The sequence below is a fragment of the Symphalangus syndactylus genome, chromosome 5, assembly GCF_028878055.3.
Source record: "Symphalangus syndactylus isolate Jambi chromosome 5, NHGRI_mSymSyn1-v2.1_pri, whole genome shotgun sequence".
In the NCBI taxonomy this organism is placed as follows: Eukaryota; Metazoa; Chordata; class Mammalia; order Primates; family Hylobatidae; genus Symphalangus; species Symphalangus syndactylus.
Window position 1 is genome coordinate 151,289,026 of NC_072427.2, and position 27,784 is coordinate 151,316,809.

A 27,784-nucleotide genomic window follows, 5' to 3' on the forward strand; every position below is an offset into this window, starting at 1 on the left:
AAGAATTCCTGCCTCCTCTTGAAGCCCCCGCTCAGATCCCCTCCTCTGTGACCTGTCATACTTACAGCACAAGTTGTCCTTATCCGTGAACGTGCTGCCTCCTCCACCCCACCGGAATCCAGGGTTGGCCTCTGCCTCCCTGCCACAGAAGACGGACAGCAAATGTCGCTTGGGTGGCTGTTTCTCCTCCCTCCTGTGGAGAGAGACCGACTGTGCTCACTGCATTCTGAGGCTTTGGCAGCCTCCTGGTGCAGGTCTGGAGGCCGGTCTGCACCCCCTGAGGGCCACTGCAGGGATGGGTGAAGGGCCTCTGGTGGCTGGGGCAGGGGCTGGCAAGACCGTTCCCTGCAGTTGGTCAGACTGGGTGCCGTCCACAGGAGGAAAGCTCTCCCTCCGCCCCTGACCGGCTCTTCAAGATCGTGTTCGTGGGCAATTCTGCAGTGGGGAAGACGTCCTTCCTGCGGAGATTGTGTGAGGACCGCTTCTCCCCAGGCATGGCGGCCACTGTGGGTGAGTTCTCATCCCTGAGGTGAGTCCTAGGCCCATCTCTGGGAAGGGAGTTTGTGAGAAGGGGGCCCGGGGCAGGAGGCATTAGAAGCCCATGGGAAGGGCCATGGGGGATTGGCCAGTAGGGATACTGGTGTCTGCTCTGTTCAACAGAGAGGCTGGGAGGGGCAAGATGAAGCCACCTCCCCTCACTCTGCTAGCTGCTAAGCTCATCCTGTGTGTGATGGGACCCCTGAGTACTTCGTAAGTCCAACCCTGGGTTTATGAAACTAAATTTGGTAAAGGTAGATTTGGATCCCCTTCCCCCCTTCAATGAGTACCCCCTCCTTTTGACCACTCCTCCCCACTGTCAGCAGGGCCCTGGGTCCTCCTGCTCCCGCTGAACTGACTGGGACTCCTCCCAAGACCCACATCCTGCCACACCTCCCCCTGCCTTCCTGAGGGCCTGCTACATCCTGGCCTTGCTCCTGGATGGCTTCTTTTACCCATCGCATTGCATCTGTCCTAAGTCCCCAGCCTGCTGGGTGACAGCTGGACTTAAATGTGGAAGCTCATTAGGCTCAGCTATTAATGGATGATCATGGCTTAATGTATTCCCACTATGGGTGATATTTTATTTAAACAGAGGCCTTTTATCCCTTCACCCACAGTTGAGGGTTGCATTGGAATATGTGGTGAGACCCAAGGGCATACGGACCTTTCAGCTTGAATCACTCAACAAAAAACAAATACATTGCATGCCTATTTCACTGAGCTGATAAGTCAACTGTACTTGAAAATATATTTGTATGACCTGAATATTTACCAGAAGCTTTTGTAGTCATCCTTTCCATCTATCTCCACAACAACCCTGGGGGACAGGTACTGTTCAGTACAGTCGACAGATCAGGAAACTGAGGTCCAGAAAGGTTAGAGGCTTGTTCACATTCCCTTCAGTTGGTTGGTGCTGATACCTTCCCCTCAACTACCTTCTCTTCCGTGCCATAGTGTCCCTAAATTGAGTTGTATGCACTTAGCACCCCATGAGAGGTGAGGGTGCTTTTCTGCCTCTGGAGGTGGGCAGAGGTTGGTGCAGGCAGGAGGGGCTGCGGAGGTTCAGTGAGACATCAGAAGTCCTGAGTCCTCATCTGGGCCCTGCCACTGACAAGCTGTGTGACCTCAAGAGGATGTGATGCCTCTTAGGGCTTCAGTTTTCTCTCATTTGAAAAATGAGAGGTTGTAACTGGGTACTTGTATTAGTCTGTTCTTGCACTGCTATAAAGAAATACCTGAGACTGGGTAATTTGTAAAGAAAAGGGGTTTAATTGGCTAATGGTTCTGCAGGCTGTACAGGAAGCATGGCTGGGGAGGCTTCAGGAAACTTCCAGTTACGGCAGAAGGTAAAGGGAAAGCAGGCACATCTTACATGGCCAGAGCAGGAGGAAGAGAGGAGAGGGGAGGTGCTACAAACTTTTAAACAACCAGATCTCATGAGAACTCTATCATGAGGACAGCACCAAAGGGATGGTGCTAAACCATTCATGAAGGATCCACCCCCATGATCCAATCACCTCCCTCCAGGCCCCACCTCCAACACTGGGGATTATAATTGAGCATGAGGTCTGGGTGGGGACACAAATCCAAACTATATCAGCACCCTAAGACTGCCTCCAAGCCTGGGTCTCTGACTCAACCATCTTTGACCTTTGGCTGTGTGACAAGCTGGTTCTACAAGACCAACTTTGAGTGGCCCAGAGTCCTGCCTGGGGAGACTCCATTTTCTTTCTCTTACCCTAAACTGGCCCTTCTAACATTTCTCCCAGAGAGGGGTCCCTGCCTATGTGCTTCAGGTGTCCTGTCCTTGCTTCAGGTTTCTCATCCTTATTGCTGGGCCTTTTCTTAAACTGTTATCACACCTGGAATATCTTCCCATGCCTTTCCTTCTGCTCAACTTCACCCAGAGACTGAGAGCATCCCAAGACAAAAATTGGGACCCAGATGGGAAGAAGCGCAGAGCCTGCAAACCAAGCCCAGAAGAGCCTGGCCTTGTCTGGCCTTGAGGCGGGGCAGCTGGGAGTGTGCTGAGCGTGGTAACACAGGAGACAGTGCCTGGGAGGTCAACTTGCCCTCCCTGAGGGCATTCCGTGGGGGAGGCCCTATAGTCTCAGCTCTGGCACAGGCCTGGGGGAGGCAGGGAGAGGGTGCCCAGGCTGCAGGCCTCAGAGCCATGTCCCCTGAGCAGTGTGCATGTGGCCTGCCGTTTACATTTTCAACTTGTGGCCCTGAGATGGAAGGCTCTGAAAAATAGAAAATCAGACTCATTTGCACTTCCCAGGAGGCCAATTATGGAAACACCCTACAATTTAGGAAGGGGAAAAAATATCAAAGGTTCCAAATCAGGATGCCCTTCATCACACCGCTGCATACATGCTCGAGCAGCAGCTCAAATTAGCTTCCCTGCCACACTGCAGGCCCTGCTCTGGGACACATGTCAGGAAGCAGATGTCACACCAGCCACCTGCAGGCTGCCCCCTTTAAACAGATATAACAGCCACAGAGTCACAGCCTCTCGGGCCAAAGCTGTCCAACCCCAAAACAGGGCTCCGGCCAATCTCCTGTCAAGGGCAGCAGCTACAGCACAGTGGCAGGGCTTTGGCTGTTCTTCCAGCTCACCTCCATCCTCCGAGGGGTCCTCCAACTTCCTGGTCTCCCACTCCCTCATAAGAGCATGTTTTGTACTGGACCAGTGGCTTGTGTGAAATCCAGTTGCTCCAGTGCAACTGGTGACTGGGGCATCCTGCCTGCCCCACCTAGGGCCCAGCCTGCTCCTTCAAGAGCAGGTGCTTGAGCCCTGCAGGCATCCTGGAGACAACACTGATGGTTTTTGCAGAATGCTAGATCTGGAAGGAACCTTGGGAATCGTCTAATTACATCCTCTCATGTTGTAAGTGAGAAAATTGAGATCCACAGTAGAGTGATCATTTGAGTTATAGCCAAACTCCCTGGAACCCAGGACTCCAAGTCCAGCCTTCTTCCCACTTCTCCACTTTGGTTCACAACCTCCCTGCATTAAATCATAGGCCAGAATGCAAGGTGTTTCTTCCAGAAGCTGTTTCCGGAAGAATGCCCCTGCCCTTTCTTGGGCACCGGTCCAGTGTCTGTCCCACTGCACATCTGTACAGAGAAATCCCTGCAGCAGCCCACTAGGGTATTTCTCCAGAGCAACTTGCTGCCACTGCTCCCCATCGCTCCTGCCTTATGACAGCTCAGGGCTGTCACCTCGAGAAAGGTTAAGGTCACCCTCCTGGCAACCGTCAGCACAGTGCTAACCCACACCATCTCCACAGCACCTCTCAAGGTGCCAGGAGGCTCCTGACTTGAGCCATCCTTCAGGAAGCAATTTGTTGCAAGCAAGGGTCACCCCGATGTGAGGGTTGAATGCTCCAGCTGCACTTAAAGATTGTGAGCATCCAACTTTGCCCCTTCATCCCTTCATACCTCCATCTCACTGCCGTCTACCGATGAGGAGAGAGAATCCCCCAAAATGAGCTGCAGCAATGCCATCAAGGTCATGTTGCTGGTCAGCGGCAGAGCTGAGACAGGAATGCACAACATGAGGCAGTGGCTGGGATGACCTTTTCCATTTACTGCCTCTTTGTTATCTGTTTGGTCTCTTCTGTCTCTATCTGTCCAAGCTGCTGTTGCTGTTTGTCTTCCTGAGCCCTCCAGAGGCCTTTCTGAAGGTTGCGGGAGACGCCCTAAAGTTCTAAGATCTGGAACTTACGGTGGTGGTGGGGGGCTGTACTTTCGAACCTCTTTATGCCTTTGCGAACATTCTTACAGGATGTAGGAGTGGGGAATACCTGTATCAAAACATCTGTGTTGAGGTCCTGACCTCTGAGGGCTGCTGTGGGGTGCAGAATGCACTTCACTCACCTTGCCCCCTCTCTCTGGGGTTGAGGACTCCAGGTAGGGTCACACCCCTGGCAAGATGGTTGTGATCAGCCCAGTGTAGGATTAGGAGCTGTAACCCATCTCAAGGGTGAACGTTGCCTGTGATTTTTTCTCTTACCCCTTCTGTTCTGTCCTTTCCTGTACCTGCCAGTTCCTACCCTCCTCCTCCTATCCCTCCTCCCCTCCTTCTTCCTCCTCTGCATACCTTTGGATTGGTTGATGGAGGCCATACCCCTAGGACATTTGAATTTTACTAGGAGGCCTCTGAAAGAATTTTAGGTGAGAAAGAAAGAGAGAGAGAGAGAGAAAGAGAGAAAAGGAAGAAAGAAAGAAAGAGAAAGAAAGAGTTGGGGGAGAGGGAGGGAGGAAGGGGGAAGGAAGGGAGGGAGGGAGGGAGGGAAAGAGAGAGGGAAGGAGAGAGGGAGGGAGGGAGGGAAAGAAAGAGCGTATGGCTTGTATTACAGTGAAGAGCCTGCAGTTCAGAGTGGTTAAGTGATTTGATCAATATTCCACAGCTAATAAGTGGCAGAGACAGGACCAGAGCTGAGATCCCATGCCTCCCCAGTGCTCTGTTCTTTTCTCCATTTAGCCTCCCGTGAGCTGCACAGGGAGGGTTGTCACCTTGGGCCTGATGTGATTTCAGACATTGGAAACATCGTTTCCTGATCTGGAAGTGAGGTGCCTCTGGCCCAGGGCAGCCCTAACAGGCCCGTTTCACCCTGCAGGCATTGATTACCGTGTGAAGACGTTGAATGTGGACAGCTCTCAGGTGGCCCTGCAGCTGTGGGACACGGCTGGGCAGGAGAGGTGAGGAGCTGCCCGAAGTTCTGGGCTCCAGAGGGAAGGCCATGCATGCCTGACCCATGGCCCTTCTGTGGCAGGTACCGGTGCATCACCCAGCAGTTCTTCAGAAAGGCCGATGGTGTCATCGTCATGTACGATCTCACAGACAAGCAGTCGTTCCTGTCGGTGCGGCGGTGGCTGAGCAGCGTGGAGGTGAGCTGGTGACCTTCCTAGGAGCATTTAGGCTTGATTGTGGCTTCTCTTTTCTTCTCTGTCCATCTCCCGTGCGGGCCTCTGCATTTTCAAAATCTGATTCAGAACTTGCCTTTTCCAGGAACAAACTGATGCAGGCATGTGTTCCTCTGTTCTTCTGAGTTCCCAGTACCAGGCTAGTTACTGGGGACCCAGAAGTGAACAAGACAGACACAGTCCCTGCCCTCATGGAGAGAGGGACACGGAAAATCCAGATTATGCCAGCAGCTGTGTCATTGCTGGGCCATGATTGAGGGGGACTGGAATGGGGGAGGGGACACAGTGGAGTGTCAAGGAAGGGTCCTAAAGAAATCAGTGTTTGAGTCACAAGCAGATTCTTCCCTCATTCTCACCAGCACCTCTCCCTACCCCCTGAGTCTTTCCAGCTCCAGTAGGCCCAGCTATGCCCTGCCCGGGAGCCACACCATGCAATGTTTGGGGGCCTCTGTCACAGCTCTTCACACAAGGGGAGGTTGATCCAGAATGTGAGGGCTCCAGGCTCACCTCAGAATCAAGAGTCTTGGCAGGACCCAAGAGCAACTGTGTTATCTTTGCATTCTGAATTATCCGGGAGACTCTACGTTTATGATTCCTCCTTGCAATATGTCATTTTGTACGTGCTTTTTTTTAGTGTTTCCACCACTCCAGTGCAGGCTTCTCAAGGCCAGTGCTGGTGTGGACAAGCTACAAATTGCTTTTTGCCAGGCTTCGGCTGATTCCTTCACAGAACAGCCAAGTAGGATCTCCCACCCCTTCCACCAGCAGGATTCATGGTCTGTTCATTTATTTGTTCAAAACACTGGCAGGCACTATTCTAGGGCCTGGGAATCCTAGCAGTGAATAAAAGAGACAAAGCTCCTGCCCTCATGAAGCTTATGTTCAGCTCTTTGTTCCAAGCCCATAAAACCTTGCATATCCCATCACATACTTATCGTGCTGCTACAAATCGCTTATTTATCGACCCGTGTCTCCCACTGGACTCCGTGCTGCCTGAGAACAGAAGCTGCATCTTCGTTGCTATAACCTGGATGCTTTGCACGAGACCAACAGCTCCTGGATGAATGAATGGATACCGCATTGCTATGAAGGCAGACTCTTGGAGTTGTCCATTTCTTTGACCCTTTTGGCCCTAAGATCCATGATCCCTTTCACCCAAATATGTTTCTCTGTAGTTTTGCCTGTAGTTTCTCTGTAGTTTTGCCTGTTTCTCTGTAGTTTTGCATGTCTGGGTCACCCATCTCTCTTTTGTTAATCTGCATCCTTCTGATTACCAAGAAAAATAAGGAACAAAATGGAAGCCAGATTCAAGGGTTTCTCAAGAATTTGCCTAATACCTATTATTTCTCAAAATTACTGTGCCTAACACACTTACGAATGAGAAAATGCAAGTTTTGAAATGTAGGTAGTGGATTGCCTGTACACCAAACTAATAATAGAAACAAATGGTATGGGTGAATCCGGCAGTAATTCCTTTCTAAACTTTGGAGTTGATGACATGATTTTTCTCTTCTTTTCTTCTTTTACTTTTGTTGTTGTTGTTGGCAGCAGCAAGCAGATTTATCTTCCTTGCAGAAGTTAAGCACCAGGAGAGATGTTAGGGATTACCTAATCCAAGGGTTTCCAGACTTTCTTCTTTGGAGCCCTGGAATCAGACTGACATTCCCCAGAGACTGGGGAGCGGCAGGGGAAGGTTTAGTGGTCATGGATCTGGGTCTGTCATCCCCCATCTCCGTCAGAGCTGCCTTGCCTTTTTCAGCATATTGGAGGTCAGGTACAATTTTGTTAGACAAAAGAGTTTCCCTTTGAAAATATCCCACCTAGTATGGCCATCTCATTCAAAAGTGAAGAAAGGGAAGGCCTAACTTCTCCAGGGTCACCTGTCCTTTTCACAGACATTTAGTTGTCCCCCAATATCTAAATTTTGGTGTGTGCTAGGGCTAAGCCTCCAGGTGGTCTGGGATTAATGGGAATGGATGGTGACAAATTTGTGGAACTATGCTCTCTGCCGTCATTAGGGAGTGTCGTTTCTAAGGTCCCTGTTTTGCACAGAGCCTGGGATCTAGAAGAAGAGATGGAACAGTTTGGTGGTGGAGATGAAGAAATCTCAGAAGGCCACCATCACAGGTTGAAGCATGAGTTTAGTCATCCTCCAGAAACGTTGCTTTGTGGGACAGGGCTGAAATGCATCAGTGGCGTGTGGCTGCTAAGAGGCCCACGGAAGCCTTGGTGTATCTGTGGGCTCGGGAAGCCCGGCTGAGATGGTAAATCTATACATAGTTAAATCAGAATTGCTTACGTGTAGACAGGGCGTTTCTATATGATTTGTAGTTTGAGTTTTTCCTTTTTTTAGATACTAGCCAAAGATACATTTAAGCTCTAAGTGATTATTCTAAACCTGGATAAACATCAGGATCACATGTGGAGCTTTTAAAGGGAACAGAGGCCAGGGCCTTCTCTCCCAGAGTGGTTCAGGGCCTGCAAATAAAAAATAAAACTAAAGCTCCCCAGGGAATTTTGATTCTCAGCCACCACTGTTCCCGGCCTAAACAAGTGCTCCTTGAACCCTAACAAATATAGGACTCTGCTGGGGACCTTCTTAAAATGCAGTCTCTGCTTCAGCAAGTCAGGGCTGGGGTCTGAGATTCTGTGTTTCTAGCAAGTTCTCAGGTGAGGCTGATGCTGGTGGTCCAGGGATGACCCTTTGAGTAGAAGAGCTCTAAATCATTTCCAAAGATGCCTGTGACCCCTCACCAAGAATTTACTACACATCTACAGCATGTCCAGCACACACTAGGAACTCGGACTCAGTATGATAGACCAGGCAGCACATTCAGTTCAGCAGCACAGAGTTTCAGAAACAAGTGCAGGAGGCTGTGTCAAATGGCAGAGTGTGTGTTGAAGGTGTGGAACGGTGGCATCATAAATGCAATTATTCTCTACATTCTTGAAAAGCTAAGTCATTCTGCCTTGGCAACCAGCAATCAGAGGTGTCAGGTGATAGATTAAAACCTGACACCTAATTTGATCTGAGGGTAACTGAAAATAATAAGTACCTTATATTTGTGGAGCACCTTATTTTTCCAAAGAGCTCCAAGCACTTTACCAACTCCCTCGCCTGGAGAAGGGAGGGTGGAGGGGGAGCTTTAATAACAGTCTTCAAGTTTCTGAAGCCTTATTAGTAAGTGAATGGTGGCCAGCTGTTGACAGTCCCCCTTCCTCCCTCAACCTGAAAAGCACACAAGAAAAAAGGGCTTCAGTTGCTATACATGCCTGCATGGGAAAGACTCTTGGAAGAGGTTGTGTGGGGTGGGAACAGATGCTCGGGGGAGGTAGTGGAGCTCCCTGAAAGGAAGTTCTTACTATCCCATCTTGGTCACTTCCTGGCCATGAAACCTTGGCCAATCATTCAACGAGGGAGCAGACCAAATGCTCCCTCCTGGCCCCCAAATTCTACAGTGTACGATGGCATTTGACTCTCTCTGGGAGGCCAAGACAGAGCAGGAATGTGTGTGGATGAGAAGATTCTGGAGGGTCCTTCCAGCCCAGAGGGAACCAAAATCCTTTGGTGCAAGAGAGCACCAGCACTGCTTGATGAGGTGGGAAGACTGTGGCCTTGCCCTTGTTCTGCTATTTCACTCAGTCTAGGCAACTTTACCTTGCCTGCAGGCCTTCTGCAGAAGAGGCCCAAGCAGATGCACTCTGTGCCGATTCTCCCGAGTGCCTTATAGGAAGTCACCGCAGGCAGTCTTTCGGCCAACTCGGCATTTCCAACCCACCCCCAATTTCTTATCTCAATTGGGTAGAATTGGTTTAACCATTCCAATCTGGAAAAGAAACTAGTCAGGCTCTAAGGCCCCATGTGTGACCATGGGACAAACTGGACATCAGAAGATTCTGGGGCCTGTGTCGGGTAGAGAAAAGAGAATTTAGAACGCCAGCCTGTACAAGCCTGTATGGGCTGGTATTTCCCCCAGAGCCAGATTGCTGGCCCCCAGTGTCTGCAGTCCTGGGATGCTGAGCTGCTTGTTCAGAGCCTCTTGCCGTTCTGATAGCACTAGATTGGTGGGCATGTAAGTTGAGGAAGTGACATAGAATTGGCGGAGTTAAGCCGAATAGACCAGTGTCTCTGAGCTGGAAAAAAACGTGGAGATTAATCTAATGCAACCTCTTGTTTTATAAGTAAGAAAAACTATGATCCAAAAAGAGGAAGTGACTTTCCCAAAGGCGCCCACACTTGTCAGCAGCACCACCCGATCTAGAAGCGAGGGCTTTGCCACACTGCACTGCTTCTCTCTTGTCCTGTGGTCCATGGCTGAAATCTGCTCCTGAAAAGCAGGTGTTCATTTACTTTTCAGTCCTTCTTGCTTCTCTCTCAAAGTAGAACAGTTCTTCAGCTCGAGGGGTCCTGGCCCACTTCCCTCTCCCTTCCTGGGCTGCTAGCTAAACCTCATTCTGCGATCTTTGTCATTGGTGACAATGCACAGCATGGTGCAAAAAATAGCAGTTTGATTTTTTTTCTCCACGTTCCAAGTTGAGCTTGAAGTGCTGGCAGTTTAAAATGAACCACACAAATAAATCTTGTTTTGACTCATAGTCCAGGGGATGGATAAATATGGAAACCCCCAAGATATAATTTTGCAGTCATTTTTTTCTTAGCATAACTGCATGCTTTAATGTGCTGAAAAAATTTTTGCTCTGGCTCCAGAGAAATAGCAGCACTATCCCAGCTAAGTGCTTTTTCATGTCTCCTAGCAAATAGATATTAAAACATACACACACGCACACACACACATGCACATAGGCAGCAACCAACCAAACCCAACAGCTGCACATTCTGAGCTGAATGCCAATCCACTGCTCCAAGTTGACAGCTCTTGTTATTTAAAGTCAGAGATGGGTGATCTTTTGAATTTCAACAAGTCTGTCTTCCAACAAGCTCAAGTTCACAGAAAGGCAGCTGAAATAACTGAAAGTGGAGGGAAGGCTCTCTGTTAGAGGGTCATAGAACAGAACCTGGCTTTAGAACAGAGAGACACAGAAAAGAGGAAAGACTCAGATGAGTCACATGGAGACATGGTGACAGAGCTAGGGCAGAACCCACGTCTCCTAAAGAGAGATCGTGTGCCTGATGAAGGAGCTAAGATGACTTCACTCCAACCTGTCATGCCGATGGGATTTTTACCAACATCTCTCACAGTCTCAGCAACAGAGTTTGAATAGACCTGAGACCTGTTCACCAAAGCCCTAGGAGGCTTGAAGGAGGTGTTGCTTCATCTAGGAGGTAATTTTGAACATCTTGTGCTAAGTGGTATGCAGGCTGAAAACCCAGTTAGGTATGAGAAAGGTATAAAGTTTAGACAGATAGTTCAAGACTTTTGGGGTCAAAGTCAGAGAGGACCATGAGATACCTACCCCAGTACCAGCTCCTCTCCCTGCCCCTGTGCCAGAGACTGATGACCTTGGGCAGGGGTGATGCTGACTGGCTGTGACAGTTAGCACACTCCCTGGTCTTATGGGTATTCTCATATATTTTTGCCAAATATTTGTAGATGAGTCTGTTTCTCCTTTATCAGTGGCAGGCCAGGGTCCCTGGAGGGAAGCGAGTTGTCCAGAGTGGCTGTGTAAGAGAGGAACAATACAAAGAGCAGAAACCGCAGCTCCTGCTGGGTGCTTTGTTTTAAAATTTTTTTTTCTGCTCCTTCTAAGCTCCTTTATTTTTATATCCAGGAATTGCTTTTTTTTTTTTTTTTTTTTTTTTTTTTTTTGAGACAGAGTCTCTGTCACCAAGGCTGGAGTGCAGTGGCACAATCTTGGCTCACTGCAAGCTCCACCTCCCGGGTTCAAGCAGTTCTCTGCCTCAGCCTCCCAAGTAGCTGGGACTACAGGTGCCCACCACCACACCTGGCTAAATTTTGTATTTTTAGTAGAGACAGGGTTTCACCATCTTGGCCAGGCTGGTCTTGAACTCCTGACCTCGTGATCCACCCACCTCGGCCTCAAAAAAAAAAAAAAAAGAAACCTGCCCTTTCTTTTCCCAGGAGGCAAGAGGCACCATTGCTGTTTATGGTGCATAGGACCCAGATGTTGGGCTTATGACCCATTCCCTACCTCATCCTATTGGGTCATTCAGTATCCATCATCCCCTCTGCAAGCGAGGAAACAGAAGCCATTGCCCATTCCAAATAATAACAAAACCTGGGGTAGAATTCTGCCCTAGGATTTCAAGTCTGATGCTCATATTTTCAGAGTTTCCATGTCAAGAAATCCCACAAGCCTTAATCATTCCTCACACATAAATCTACAAATATCTCTCTCCCATGTGCTCTAAACAGCAAGCTGCTTGGCCCATTTCCCTGCTTCCTCCTCCTTTCTTCCCTTTCCGTGAAAAGCTCTTCACACAAGTATCCTGTGGCACAGCACGGTCAGAGGAGGGGGTGTTCCCATTAGCGAACGCTCTAGCTAATAGGGGGCCACAGGATTCCAGATATGCCATGAGTGGCTTTCTCACTTTCAACTAGTTGGAATATGTGCAATCCACTTAGCACAGCAACTGCAGTGTCCAGAATTTAATCTCTTTTTGATGGGTCAGAAGACACTGTAAGATCTTATAGTGCCTTTGAGTCATCATTGCAAACACAAGTTATCATCTCACCAATAGATACCATTTTTAGAGAGTTCCAGTTAATAAGACACTAAGTAGCAGAGACTTGATTGGAAATAAGAATATGGAGGAAAAGATTGGAGAAGCGAGGACCCATATACTAAAGAGTTCTCATAATTCAGTGCTTATGGTGTTAAATGTTCTTTTTGATTCTCTGAGCCTTAACTTTCTCATTTGGTAAATAAGAATTTTTTCCCCTATTAAACTGCAGTAAAAACGAATGCACAGATTAAGGAAACATTGAGGCTTAATTTCAAACATAATAGCATTTAAATTTAAAATCGGTGTATCTGTAAGATGGACTTTGGACATTTATTTGAAATGCTCAAGTAAAGCAGCTAAAGTATTGGCAAAACTGTAACTGCTTATTAGCTTCTGTTATCCCACAGGTCCCTCTATTTAGTAAAACATTTAGCTACAATGAATAACTATTTGTTACTAAATTATGATTAAAAGCCCCTAATTAAATATTTAAGTAAAAATAACCTTCTTCAATGTGCACATTACCACATTTACTCACTGAATGGCAGTTGGTCCCGGGCCCTTTGGGCACCCTCAGGAGAGATACATACAGTGCCCCCTTCACCAGGGAGGAGGTGGAGACCCGGGAAGCAGGCCCCTGGTTGGTAAGCCACAGCCACTGGGGAAGTAAACAATGTGATACCTTGAATAAACCTGTGACTTCTGGCCCAAGCAGTGCAGCTGCTATGGCCACAATGTTCCTTCTTACACAGGGCTTTCTTCACAGCCAAAGCACCCGGTGACAGGGGTCTGTGGCGCCCGCCTCCAGCGAGGCACATGGCAGTCATTTATGGAGCCTTGTGGGTGCAAGACCATGAGGCAGATTTGGATCCAACCCTCAGAAGCTTATGTGCTATCAGGAGGCCTCTGGTGATGCAGTTTCTAGTCAAAGCAGCCTCCAGAACAACTCCAAACCATGGGGCATTCATGGCCTTGGTCCATCGGACTAAGCCTGGCCAATTAGGAATGCCCTCAGGGTGCCGTAAGCTCTGGAAGGGGGCATGCGGCCTGTTGGCATCAACTGTCCCTTCATCCAGCACACCTTGGGGGGCCTGCTGTTCCATCTAAGATCCAAGGAGCATCGTGAAGGGGGAGCGGTCATTGCACACACAGGGACTAGGAGACACCACAGGCAGGCCTCAGGCGCCTTGCAGAAGCATGATAAACTGAGGCTCCTGGAGAAGGCGGCTGTTTTCTGCTTTCAGGATACCTCTGTTACGGCCTCACCTTTTATGGCAGCAGGGGACTCTCAAGCCAGGTCCCATCTGTCCAGCCGACATTGTCAGCCTGCCCTCTGGGCAATCCGATGACACCCCTCTCAGTTGAAAACATTTTCTGTTTTGCAGGAAGCTGTGGGAGACCGGGTTCCTGTTCTTCTGCTGGGTAATAAGCTTGACAACGAGAAGGAGCGGGAAGTCCCCTGGGGCCTCGGAGAGCAGCTTGCCAAGGTAAAGAGTAAGCATTTCCATCTGTCTGGACAGAGTGTGACCCCGAGGGAAGTCGGGCAAGTGCCCAAGAGCCTTGGTGGGGACTTTCTCTGGAAGTGCCATGGGAAGAAAGCAACTGGAAAAGATGGGTGTCTTGGCATCCTGGGAATGGCCAGCTCCTGTGCATGTAGAACTTTGCATAGAAAGCCACAGGTTGCAGGATGGAGTGGGTTAGGGACCACTAGGGTATGGGGAATTATCCTAAAGTCCCTTCCTTGTAACTCAGAATTATAAATTCTAAGATAGCAATAGTTTACTTTTTTCAATCCCCCTCCAATCTGCATTTCCACTTAGTCACCCCCAGGGATAAAAAACTCACTCTCTGCAAAGCAGTGTGTTCTTCTGCAGACCACTGTGTTAGAGAGTTCATCCTTTCTGTCAGGATTGAGCCTGAAAGTCATGAACTCAAGATAAACTCAGGAGACATACTGGAAAACCTACCATTAAAATAAGCATGGGCGCCTTGCTCAAAAATGGAATCAATGGGGCTTAATGGAAATCAGGCAACAAAACGTGGTTCCTTGGCTTCTTGTACTGCCTCAGAGTTTGGTTTTCGTGGAACTGTGTGTCTGGGAGGATGGGGTGCTTCCCAGCCCCATGATTCTGTAATTCTTCACATGCTCATCCTAAACAGTGTTTCATGAGTTCAGAGCCTGGGAGAACAAGCACAGATGGTAAGACTCAAGGAGAAAGGAGGAGGAGGGGCCTGGCAGGTGTCTACATGGAGGGTCACTAGACAGTTACATGTCCACAATTCTGAAATCCAAAAAGCTCTGAAAACAGAAAGGGTTGTTTTGTATTTTATCTGGCAGAAAAATCTGACCAGAAATGACATGAGGCTATTCATGGTTGTAACCTCACTTTGCTTGAATATTCAAAGGTTTCACTGAAGAAATAGTAATATGTTTGATTATGGAGTGCTGTCTGAAATCCACTGAGGGTATTATATTAAATATGGTATATACATGTATTACCTTTGTAAGAGTCAGAAAATTCTGGATTTCAAAATATACCTGGACCCAAAGATTCTTTTTTTTTTTTTTTTTTTTTTTTTTTTTTAGGTTTAAGGGTAAACATTCCTTTATTTATTTATTTTTTTTATTATACTTTAGGGTTTTAGGGTACATGTGCACAATGTGCAGGTTTGTTACATATGTATCCATGTGCCATGTTGATTTCCTGCACCCATTAACTCGTCATTTAGCATTAGGTGTATCTCCTAATGCTGTCCCTCCCCCCTCCCCCCACCCCACAACAGTCCCCGGAGTGTGATGTTCCCCTTCCTGTGTCCATGAGTTCTCATTGTTCAATTCCCACCTATGAGTGAGAACATGCGGTGTTTGGTTTTTTGTCCTTGCGATAGTTTACTGAGAATGATGTTTTCCAGTTTCATCCATGTCCCTACAAAGGACACGAACTCATCATTTTTTATGGCTGCATAGTATTCCATGGTGTATATGTGCCACATTTTCTTAATCCAGTCTATCGTTGTTGGACATTTGGGTTGGTTCCAACTCTTTGCTATTGTGAATAGTGCCGCAATAAACATACGTGTGCATGTGTCTTTATAGCAGCATGATTTATAGTCCTTTGGGTATATACCCAGTAATGGGATGGCTGGGTCAAATGGTATTTCTAGTTCTAGATCCCTGAGGAATCGCCACACTGACTTCCACAATGGTTGAACTAGTTTACAGTCCCACCAACAGTGTAAAAGTGTTCCTATTTCTCCACATCCTCTCCAGCACCTGTTGTTTCCTGATTTTTTAATGATGGCCATTCTAACTGGTGTGAGATGGTATCTCACTGTGGTTTTGATTTGCATTTCTCTGATGGCCAGTGATGAGGAGCATTTCTTCATGTGTTTTTTGGCTGCATAAATGTCTTCTTTTGAGAAGTGTCTGTTCATGTCATCTGCCCACTTTTTGATGGGGTTGTTTGTTTTTTTCTTGTAAATTTGTTTGAGTTCATTGTAGATTCTGGATATTAGCCCTTTGTCAGATGAGTAGGTTGCAAAAATGTTCTCCCATTGTGTAGGTTGCCTGTTCACTCTGATGATAGTTTCTTTTGCTGTGCAGAAGCTCTTTAGCTTAATGAGATCCCATTTGTCGATTTTGGCTTTTGTTGCCATTGCTTTTGGTGTTTTAGACATGAAGTCCTTGCCCACGCCTATGTCCTGAATGGTATTGCCTAGGTTTTCTTGTAGGATTTTAATGGTTTTAGGTCTAACATATAAGTCTGTAATCCATCTTGAATTAATTTTTGTATAAGGTGTAAGGAAGGGATCCAGTTGCAGCTTTCTACATATGGCTAGCCAGTTTTCCCAGCACCATTTATGAAATAGGGAATCCTTTCTCTTTAAACTATACTACAAGGCTACAGTAACCAAAACAGCATGGTACTGGTACCACCACAGAGACATAGATCAATGGAACAGAACAGAGCCCTCAGAAATGATGCCGCATAGCTACAACTATCTGATCTTTGACAAACCTGGACCCAAAGATTCTATCCATTTTCTTTTCTTTTTGTTAGTGAAAAAAAAAAAAATTGAGACTCAGGAGTTAAGTGATGCATTCGCATTATCACAGCTCATCCGAGGTGGGCTCAGAACTCAAAGCAGGAAGGCAAATCATGTCTTCCAGTTCTAAGTCCTATGTCCTTCTCTCCCCACTATTCCCACACCATGGAACCTCTACTCTTTGACAGACTGACCCAAGAGATTGCAGATCTGAGAGAAATGCAGACAGGGAGAGAAAGAGCCCATGGGGCTGGGTGAAAAGGGCAGAGGGTGGAGCTGGCCTGTGGGTGTAGATGGGGAAAGCTGCACTGGGAGCATGGCAGAGCCTCCTGAGCTGCCACCACATAACTGTCCTCACTCAACTGGCCTGCATCCCCTCAGGGCATCAGCCTCCAAGAAGAGGCCATCTAAAAGCCAGGGCCCTGTGCCATCAGCAGTGTCCTAATGACACCAGTAATCTATTAATGGGAGTGATCAATGGAATATGATGAGCCTTAACCAAGGGCTCCTGCACCATGCAGGCGGCACAACCTCATCCTAATGAGCTGATGGCCAGTCTGGTGCACCAGTGCTGACAGCCAGGGCAGCTGGAGTATTAATTAACTGGTGCGAAAGAGAATTCCTACTGGACTGCCTCATGACACCTGTCCCCAAGGCCTATGGAATGCCACTGTCTTGGGAAAAGCATGCTGCAAGGAGCTCTGCCGTTAACTCAGTGTGGGACTGAACAAGCCAGCCAAGTGCCCTCTCTCACTGCAGCTTATCTGCCGGTGAAACGGGGAAGAATTTTGCCCACCCTGGTCTTTGTGTCTCTGCCTGAATCACAGGGCTGGTGTAACCTGGAATGAGCATGTGTGTACTTGAGAGTAATTTGGGAAAGTATAAAGAGGCACTAAGACGGCGTATGGTTTCGTTGTTTTACAATTGTTATAGCTCACCTGGGAGATGGTTACAGAGCTTGCATTAGTCAGGGAGCCTGTGGAGACAGAAATCAGCCATGTACAGAGTGGGGAAGGATTATGAGGAAGGTCAAGGGGCCTGCGAGAGGAAGTGAAGGCTGTAGGTAGATGCACAAGGGGGCTGTCCCACCACCCCCCACAGCCCCCTCTCTCTCCAATACTCTTGTATTCGCTCTGTCTTATGATTCTAGGAGAACAATCTGATCTTCTATGAATGCAGCGCCTACTCTGGTCACAACACCAAAGAGTCCCTGCTCCATCTGGCCAGGTAAAGAGATGTGCTCCCCAGGTGCAGTTACTGCTGTGTCCAGCTGTGTCTGCCTTCGGGGAGGCACCGTGTTTCCCTCCACCCAGGCCACGCCTCTGACCCCCCTTCCTCCCTATTGGCCAGAGCCCTCTGAGTATAGGCAGTGGGGTCCTAAGCCTTTGTATGGGATTGCAGGGTCAGGAGCGGCTTTCTGAAACAATGATGTTGGGAAAGAAAGCATCCCTGCCTGTCACCCCCATTACAGTCTTCTTCTGAGTCTTAAAGGCTGCCTTTTCCTAGGGATGCTCTTTTTAAATGCAAATCCTTCTGGGAAAGGTCAGATCAGAGGCCCCTCAGCACTGACTGATGTCTTAGCAGGGACTAGCTGGAAGCCAGCTGGAGGCAAGAATGGGTTATAATATGAGTTCCTGGGTGTGGGAGGAAGGAGTGGGTGTAGAAACCAGAAAGAAGAGGGGCTGTGATGGGGAATCAATGGGAGGTAACCAAGGTAATGGTGCTGGTAGCATGAAAAGACTGGTTCCTTAAGGCCCTGCCTACACCAAAAATTTAAACAACAAAACCATGCTGGGACTCATTTCCAATACTTAAGCATTCACTCATTCATCCATCCATCTAGGCCTTCATTGCATTCCATCTATTCATCCATCCAGCAAATACTTAACAGAGCCCATTTTGTGCTCAGCACTCATTCCGGGGCATTTAAAAATATTTTTCTTTGAGTAATTAAGAGCCCAGAACAACTCCTGTGTGCACTGGCGAGGTTATGGGGTTATGGAGTATCACGAGGAAACATTCTAGGCTTTTCTCTGCCCCCGACTCCCTAGGCAAATGCCCTGCCTCTCTGAGCTTTGTCAGGAAGGTAGGAACATCAATCACACCTTCCTTCTCTGCCCACTCACAGGTTGTTAAGAGAATCGAAGGAGGTGCGTAATGCAAAAGCATTTTGAAAGTATAAAGCAGAGACAAGGTGTTTACCATGATTTTTAATTCCTCACCTCCTACAATTAATCTGGAGCTGTGACCACATGGCACAGCCCTACTGCAGAGGTCACAACCCATCAGTATATTTTGGAGCCTCACCTGTATGCTGGTTACTGTGATAGGCTGCAGAGGCACAGAGACAAAAGATAAGTCTCGGTCCCAAGCAACTCATTTTCTGCCGAGGGACACAGCCAGGGAAGCCACGCATTGTGACGCTGGGTGATGGGGTCATGACAGAGGAAGGGTCAGATGCTGTCAGGGGCACTTAGGCTTACTAGAGGATCAGGAGAGGCTTCCTGGAGGAGGTGTCTTGAAGGATCCATGTCGACTAAACTCTCTGGCTTTACAATTACAGTTGTGCACCTGTACTGTTCAGGGGGAGATGTTTAGGACTGTCTCTGATGCCGTGGTGAGGGTGGGTTCTCTCCGTATGACCCAGATGACCTGTAACCTGAGGGTGGCTTGTCCAGGTTGCCAGCCCCTGGGCCTGTCAACTTCTCCATCACTGACACGATCTCTTCCCCTCTCCCAGGTTCCTCAAGGAGCAAGAAGACATAGTGAGAGGGGACACCATTCAGGTCGGCCACCCTGCTAAGAAGAAATCCTGTTGTGGCTGATAGGGTCCCACAAGGACTGCCCCCAGCAAACCTGAGGTCACAGAGCCTGCCCTGATCCTGCACATGGCTCCTGCACAGATGCCGCCCACGGGGGCCCGCCCAGTCCTTTTCTTTGTCAGTCACTCGCCTCCCCCAAAAGGAAGGGAAGCACATCCCATCAGGAGAGCTGCTCTTGGAGCATCTCAGAGTCTTTTCTCTCCTTTCTCTTTCTAGACCCCAGACGCCCATCCCTCCTTTGTTGTTGTTGTTGTTTTCCCTGACTTAGTTTCCTAGGGGAAAGAAACAGATGGGCTTTTCCAGAAAAGCCACCACGTGCCTTCTCCACCCCTCTTCTCCTCCCCTTGCCCTTAGGAGCCTCAGCACTGCTGTTGCCATGACAACCATGCAGGGCCCGACTTGCGGCTTCCTGCAGGCCAAAGGTACAGCACTCAGGTGCCACCAGGGTAGTTAATCTTGCTTGGCCCTTGTTCTCTGGCGGCCAAAGGGATAGTCTTATACATGCTTCGTGGACCTTGAGATACCCAAGTTGTTGACTGCAGCAAACCAGAGCAGCCACATTCTATTCTACCTCCTACCCGGGGGCTCTGCTCTTTCCTTAATCCCAGCTTTGAGCCTTCCCTCTCAGCACCATGCCCGCTGCCTTTGTCCCCTTGGGTTTTCTGGAACGGTGCCTTAGGGAGAACCCACGGCCTTTCCTCCTCACCCCCCACCTACAACCCTGACTCCAGGGTGGACTGTGGGTGATAAGTGTATGCCTGGGGTTAGGAAGTAGGTTGACTTCCTACTTAACTTTGACTGAGAAATGAAAAGAAAACTAGTGGAAAAAGCCATCTGCTGCTAAACAGAGCGACCATTTCTGGAGGGTATAAATGAGGTATATATAGCTATATAAAAGCCATTTTCTAAATGTTTCTCAAAATAGCTCTTTGAAAAATCATACGTGATGATTAACAGGGTAGACTGACATGCAGGCAGTGGGGCCCAGCACGAGGGCCATAGTTACTGACTTCATTTTATTTTCTTTTACTTTATTTCAGAGCACTGCATTTTTTTTTTCAGTGTGGCTGTGATGTTGGCATTTTGCTGGTGTTTGAGAAGTGAACAGAATGTAGCTGCTGGCTTCAGCGCCCCCGATTGCAATAGCACAGGGCATTTGGACTGGAGGAATGATCTGGGCCCCGTGGGATTCCTGCAGCTGGGTGGTGGTGAGTTCCCAGCCAGCTCTGGCATCACACTAGCCAGCCGTTACAGCACTCTTGCCCTGAGTAGGAAGTCGAATGAAAGTTATTACAAAGATAACTGGCAATCACTGGGCCTGCAGACCCAGGCCCCCACAGGAAAGAGGGTAGTCCACACCCAAGTGGGGCACACAGAGAGGGAGAGGGGCAGAAAGTATCCACAGGCTTCCAACAAGATAGTTGAAGACAACCCCACACAGCCACATGGATAGGGGAGAGGCCACTGGCCAGAGTTCTCAAGGCATTCCAATAGCCTCCTTCCAGACTCCCAAAACAGTCAGAGGCTCTCTGGGTCACCAGGCAAGTACCTACCTCTTTTTTGCAGACTCCTGTCTTTCATTGAGCACTTGCAGGAACCAGAAAGCCCACAGAGGGTGCTGAACACAAATGAGGACTGGGTACCAGGAGGTGCTCCATGATCCTAAGCAAGCCTGCTCCCTCCTTGGCCCCCACCACATCAGTAAAACGAGGGGATGGGGTATTTGATGCTTTGAGCTCTTCTTGCTCAGATGCACAGGATGACATATTTATTTTCCATCATAGGCTGGCCCTGGACCCCAGTCCAAGGTTAAAGAGAATTTGCAGGAAACTCCCTGCCCCTAGGGAAGAGCAGTGGTGGTGTTCCCATTAATAGGATGAGGCAGGGAGAGGGGATGCCTGGGTCACCCAGAGGTGGCCCTCCAGTGTGTGTGTGTGTGTGTGTGTGTGTGTGTGTGTGAGATGTATGTCACGTGCGTGAAGGGAAAGGAAGGCTAGAAGGTCATGGTGGCCATGGAGGAAGTAAACTCACTCTTCTGCTTTTGACAAAAAGCAGATATAGCTATTGGGATTTATGGGGCAAGCAGACCATTCCTGGGGTTCCCTAACCCCACAAATGTCTTTATTCCTAATTCCTTGCTCCTGCTTTCTGCTGCATTCTTCCATTTAGAAACAGGCCATGCAAGGTTTAGGGCAGGGAAGGGTGGCCCTAGTGCCCTAGTGCCTGGCCTTCTGGCATGTGGGGTAAATCACCATGATTCTTCAAAGGAGAGAGAAAGGAGCAAGGAGAGTCTTTAGGCCTCCAATGCTCTCTTCCCCAACCCCCCGTTTTAAAAAGAGGAGAGGGCTGAGTGTGGTGCCTCACACCTGTAATCCCAGCTGAGCCAGAGGATCATTTGAGACCAGAAGTTTGACACCAGCCTGAGTAACATAGCAAGACCCTACCACTACAAAAAAAAAAAAAAAAAAAAAAAATTGAAAATTAGCAGAGCGTGGTGGCATGAGCCTGTAGCTTTAGCTACTCAGGAGGCTGAGCCAGGAGGATCACTCGAGCCCAGGAGTTTGAGGTTAAAGTGAGCTATGATGGTGCCACTGCACTCCAGCCTGAGGGACAGAGTGAGATTCTGTCTTAAAAAAAAAGAGTGGGGAATTGGGACTCCAGAGGAACTCTGGGAAGTTCCTTGTCCCCAGCTCTCAGCTCCCCTCCTCCCATTCATTTTAAGCCACTGTGTTGATCAGGGCCACCCTGGGCTGTCACTCTGGCCCAGAGGCTGCCAGAGAAACCTTCTGGCTCTGTGTCATTCACATCGTTGTAATGGCCTTGAGCAAGTCACTTAACCAGGATCCACGTTCATCTATAGATTGGAATTTTCGATGTGTACCTCACAGGGTCATTTTAGTATTAGATGAGATAATGTATGTAAAGTACCTAGCAACGTGCCCAGAATATAAGAGGTATTAATAAGTAGGGGCTATTTTTGTTGTCAACATTGAGTTGCTGTCCTGGCCACTTGCCTTGCCTCAGTTTTATATTTAGAACCAGCTAACAGTTACTAAGCATCTGCCCGGAACTGGGCACTTTCACAAACTCAACCTCGTCTGAGCATCTGTTTGCCCAGCCCGTTTGCCTGCGTTCTGAGCTCATACCTGGCTTGCTTCTTGCTGTTCTTTGTTCCTATGAGTTTCCTGGTTTCCTGGTTTTTCTATCAGTGCCCATAGCCTTCCAGTGCCTGTTGCCTGATCTCAGCACCCAGTCCTCTCTCCCTCCCTCCCTCTCTGTCGTGGTCCAGGAACCACTCGGCAGCTCAGACCTGGTCACAACTCCTGGGTATTTACCAGTGAATGGCCTGTGCTCATTGCCATCCCTGGCTCTCGCCTGCTCCCCTGTTCTTATACCTTTTGCTTCTTCTAGGGGCTGATGCTGCCCTCAGCGCTGAGTTGCCAAACCAAGAACCTCGTCACAACGCAATGCCCCAGTTGCTTTGCTCCTTGCCTGGCATTTGTTTCACCCCACACTCCCTGTGGGACTTTTTTTGTTCCCCTGTGATGCCTTAGCTTTCTCCCTGCTCCTCATCCTACACTCTTTCTCTATTCTTAATACTTCTACCCACTCTGAGATGCTTCTCCCTGCTTTCCTCCTGGGCCCAGGCCAGACCATACCTATACAGTCTATCAAAAATGGCTCAACCGTTTGTCTCTGTCACTAGCAGTCACTGCTCCAACGGAGCTTAAACCAACTTCAGCTAAATGGAATTGCAACACAACTGGTGGCTTCCAGGGCCATATTTATACTTTAACAAAGAACCGTAGGGGAGGCAAACCTTTAACTCAAAGGAATGAGACCCTAGTGATAGGATATTAACCACTATAATGAGTTATGGAAGTCAAATATTTAGGACAAAGCTGCCTTCTCTACTCTCAAAGACCTCAGTTTGCTTCATGTATTTTGGGGCTTTATCGCTAGGTTCAAATATATTTATAATAGTGATTTCTTCTGGATGGATTGACCCTTTATCATTATAAAGTGTCCTTGTTTGTCTTTGGTGACAATTTTTGTCTCAAACTTGATTTATTTATTTATTTTGAGATGCAATTTCCCTCTTGTTGCCCAGGCTGGAGTGCAGTGGCGTGATCTCGGCTCACTGCAACCTCTGCCTCCTGGGAGGCGATTCTCCTGCCTCAGCCTCCCAAGTAGCTGGGATTACAGGCACCCACCACCATGCCTGGCTAATTTTTTTGCATTTTTAGTAGCGATGGGGTTTCACCATGTTGGCCAGGCTGGTCTTGAACTCCTGACCTCAGGTGATCTGCCTGCCTTGGACTCCCAAAGTGCTGGGATTACAGGTGTGAGCCACCATGCCAATTTTGTCTGATATTAGTATAGCCACTTCAGCTCTCTTTTTATTGCTGTTTGCATTGTATATCTTTTACATCCTTTTAATTTCAATCTAGTTGTACTTTTAAATCTAAAGTGAGTCTCTTGGAGAGAGCATATAGTTGGATCATGTTTTTTAAATCTATTCTTCCAATCTCTTAATTGGAAAGTTTAATTTATTTGCATTTAATATAATTGAAAAAGTAAGATTTGTCTGCCACTTTGCTATTTATTTTCTATACATCATGTGTCTTTTTAAATCTTGTGTTCTTTCATTACTGCCTTCTTTTAGGTTAAATAGATATTTTCTTTAATTCTCATTTCATTTTCTATATATTTTTGAATTATTCTCTTGGTAGTTGCCCTGGGGATTACCATTAATATCTGAATTTATAACCATCTGTTTGTGTTAATATCAACTTAATTTCAAGTATACAAAAATGTTGCTCTAAAGTGGTCCCGTTTTCCCCTCTATTATGCTATTACTGTCACAAATTTCATCTTTATACATTTTGTGCCCATCAGCATACATTTATAATTATTGCCTTACGCAGTTTTTTATTTAAATCAGAAAAAAAGAGTTACCAACAAAAAATAAATTTGTACTGTTTTATATCTGACTTCATAATTTCTTTTACTAGCGCTCTTTATTTCTTCACATTGATTCACGTTACTATCTTGTGCCTTTTCATTTCAGCCTGAAGGATTGCTTTTACTATTTTTTGTAGGGCAGGCTTGTTAGAGACAAACTCTCTTGTTAGAGATAAACTTTCTCAGTTTATCTGGAAATGCCTTAATTTATCCTTTATTTTTGAAGGATAGTTTTGCCAGATATAGAATTTTTGATTGACAGCTTTTTTTTTTTTTTTTTTAAAGAACTTTGACTGTGCCATCCCACTGTTTCCAGCCTTCATGGTTTCTGATGTAAAATTAGCTGTTGGTGTCATTGAGGAATGCTTGTATTTGATGAATTGTTTCTCTGTGCTTTCAAAATTCTTTGTTTTTCAATGGTTTCATTTTGACACGTGCAGCTATGGATCTTTTTAAGTTTATCCCACTTGGAGATTGTTGAGCTTCTTGAATGTGCACATTAATAATAGTTTTCATGAAATTGGGGGAGATTTTGGTCCCTATTTCCTCAAATATTCTTTCTACTTCTTTCTCTCCTTTCCTTCTGGAGTTCCCATTATGTGCGTTTGGCATGCTTGATGGTGTCTCACAGGTTTCCGAGGCTCTGTTTATTATTATTCATTCTTTTTTCTTTATGTTCCTCAGATTGGGTAATCTCAATTGACTGATCTTTAGGCTCATTAGTTCTTTCTTCTGCCTGTTCAAATATGCTGTTGGGCCTGTCTAGTGAATTTTTCTTTTCCATTATTGTACTTTTCATTTCCAGAATTTCTGTCTGGTTCCCTATTATAATTTCTCTGTCTTCATCAGTATTCTTTATTTGGCGAGACACTATCCTCACGCTTTCCTTTAGTTCTTTAGACATGATTTACTTTAGGTCTTTAAACATATTTAAAATAGCTTAAAGTCTCAAAGAGCTTACATTGGTAGCCACCTGTCCTGTGCACAAACCAAATTCTGCTTGCCAATCTCTGCTTTCTTTCTCACACTTCACACCACCCAGCTAGGACTCTGGCCTTTTTCTTTAGCTTGACCTCTACCCTCCTCTCTAAGGTCTCTCCTTTCTTCTGGATTCTAAGAAGGAGGAGGCCCTTCAGGTCTGAGAACGCCTCCCCTCTTCCTGAGCTTCTATTGCCCTTCGGGAGGAGGTGAGCTGCCCAAGGAGTTACCCAGTCTCTCAGGGGAAGTAAAGAGAGGCCAGACATGCTCAGACAATCATCTTCCCTGTCCTTCTAAGAATCCAGTCAGTCATCCTACAAAGCTTTACTCAAAAGGGATTGCAGGGGAAGACTGCAAATCAGGGCAAATCTGAAGCTTTTCTTTAAAAAAGCCAGCTTCATTACTTCAAAATAAATAATGAAATTATGGGTACACATGCATACAAAACCCAAGACTTAAGTAGCCTGTTGTTGCTGGTTGTGATCAAAGCCCGAGCTTGGTTTCTGACCTGGTCCTAGGAGCACTGCCACCTCTCCTCCCTTCCTCTGGGGAGCAGAAAGAGGCTGCACAAATTCCAACAAAGTTTAGTCAAAAGCCATAGGCTTTTCACTTTATTGGTTATTCTATCCCTTCTTATCTGTCAGGGGAGAGGGTTAACAGGATACAACCACCTTCTAAACCTCCTCCCCCACTTCCTAACTCTGTTGATGTTTCTATTAATAGACATATTAATTACTAACAATAGCAGTGACAAAGAACATCATAACTCCACCTTTTACACAATTCAGTGGAACCAATTTAATCAAAGTGCCCTACTTAGGGAGAACATTGCTAGAAATGACAGGGATTGGGAAACCATATGGTGCTTGGCAGAGGACCCGAAATCAACGCAGAAACTGAGGAGCTTGGGCAAAGTGTGTCATTTATCATTCTGGGGCTAGGGCTAAGTCAGGTGCAAGAGCTGACCCCCTCTCAGAGCTGGGACTTCATTAAGGCTTTGGCTCTGGTTCGAACGTGGTACTTGCAGGCTCTTGTCATAGCACCAAGAGACTCCTCTCCCAGCAAATAAGGACTCCTAGGACCAGTGAGGCCTGTGCTATCATAATGAATTATGAGTGGATCCATCTGACCTATAAAAACAAATACCACCCATAAACAACACCACAATGCTAAGCAAAAATGCCTGAAGAACATAGAGAGAATGGGATTTTTTAAGAAAAATTTATAAATAGAAATCAAAACATGTGAAGCTCAGAATGAATTTGGGAAACATGATTGGAACTGGGATTCACTGAGCACATGTTGCACTAGGTCAAGGGCAGAGTGTCAGGGTGTGGCCCGACATCAGGTGCATGGGCTGTCCAGGCCACTCTGCACTGAAGGAAATTGCGCCGTTCTGTATGGTGCTTATTCATACACACTGCCCACAGGGCTCCAATGATTTAGAGGCACTGGACTGAGCTCCTGAGGGCAGGAGCATTCGTCTCTGTAGCCACATGTTTGGTACAGTGTCTGACAAATAACATTTACCTTGTAGGAACAACTGAGGGCAGAGCATCCTTTCTCAGGAACAAGGCCCACCCCCTGGTGAGCCACTCCACTGGAGTCCCAGGTCCCTAACCTGTGGCCTAGGTAGACCTTAGGATTTGCCTCACTGATGCAAATGAGTTGCTGCTTCTTGCTTTTGAAACAAAGTGTTGGCACGTTCCAGCTGCTGCGACTCAACTGCCTTTCACACAGTGTGGTGCCCAACAAAGCATCCGTCTCAACACCCCGCGGCCTCCCCAGCTGCCGCTAGTAGCAATCCATTACCCACAGGCAGCTCAACAACTCAGTTTGACTTGGGCTCCACGCCTCTACACAAAAGATGCTTCCCTGCCCTGTTCTCCTCCTTCCTGTTGTGAAAACAGCCTTCCTTGCCCTTACCCAGCTGTGGCTCTCTCAGCCGCTTCCTCTAGCCCCAAAGGCCCACTCAGAATAAGGACCTGCACGCAAGTTGTGTGGCCCTGGGCAAAACCTGGAACTGCTTGATCTTCTGAGCCTGCTTTCAAATCTGCAAAATAGTGCTCTCTGCCTTACTCCCTCACAGGCTAGTGTGAAGGTCAAAAGAGAACTCCTGAGAAAGAGCTTAGTCAGCTGAAAGGCTCTAAACAAATGATAGTTATTACATCGTCCTCTGTCTCCCCATGCAAGAGACCAAAACAAAACAATATACAAAAGAGAGAGAAGATCCCACACTTCTTGCACTGGAAAGGCTGAGGCCATGGGTGAGAGCACCTCCCATTTCCCTGGGAAAGGAGAAGAAGTAAAACTTGAATTCCTTCCATCAGAGACTCATCTAAGAATACTTTATATCTTCCCACTCTGTTTTGAAGTAGGACAGGGGGCCCAGCATCACAGACTACGAGGTTCTTACCTTGTAGTTCTGGTCTCATTCGTTTCTGTATTTATCAAGCCTGGTACATAAACACAGTAGGTAGGTGGATGGATGAGTTTGCTGTCCAGTCAAGACTTCAGCTAGCACATTCCTAATTGACCTGCCTTTACATATATGGTTTCTAAAAACACTTTCGCACTGGGATGATGACAGAGTTCTGGAGATGGATGGTGGTGATGGTTGCACACACTATTGGGAATATACTTAATGACGTTGAATTGTACATTTTTAAATGGTTAAAATTGTAAATTTTATGTTATTTATATTTTACCACAATAAAAAATTTTAAGAAGAAACACTGTCACAAACATTTATGTTCCACGAATGAAGGAAGGATTCAATTCTCTTTGATCCCCAGCAACTGAAGCTGTAAGACACTCAGTGTTTGTCTCACGTTATATTAAGAGAGGAGAGAGC

The 27,784-nt window shown here is 47.2% G+C and overlaps 1 protein-coding gene across 7 annotated transcripts in view; it reads left to right on the top strand.

Annotated features, from left to right (window-relative positions):
- Positions 1 to 27,784, top strand: part of CRACR2A (calcium release activated channel regulator 2A) — a 154,470-nt gene that overhangs the window by 118,964 nt on the left and 7,722 nt on the right. For 4 of the 7 annotated variants that reach the window (XM_055281072.2, XM_063639881.1, XM_063639880.1 and 1 more), the window contains 6 exons: positions 378 to 510; positions 5,166 to 5,247; positions 5,322 to 5,436; positions 13,504 to 13,605; positions 17,316 to 17,392; positions 18,906 to 27,663. In XM_055281072.2, the coding sequence (XP_055137047.2) occupies positions 378 to 510; positions 5,166 to 5,247; positions 5,322 to 5,436; positions 13,504 to 13,605; positions 17,316 to 17,392; positions 18,906 to 18,990 (594 nt within the window). In that variant the 3' untranslated portion in view covers positions 18,991 to 27,663. Of the gene's footprint in view, positions 1 to 377; positions 530 to 5,165; positions 5,248 to 5,321; positions 5,437 to 13,503; positions 13,606 to 17,315; positions 17,393 to 18,905; positions 27,664 to 27,784 lie in introns of those variants that run through there. The other 3 variants (XR_010120915.1, XR_010120916.1, XR_010120917.1) reach the window with 3 other exon arrangements.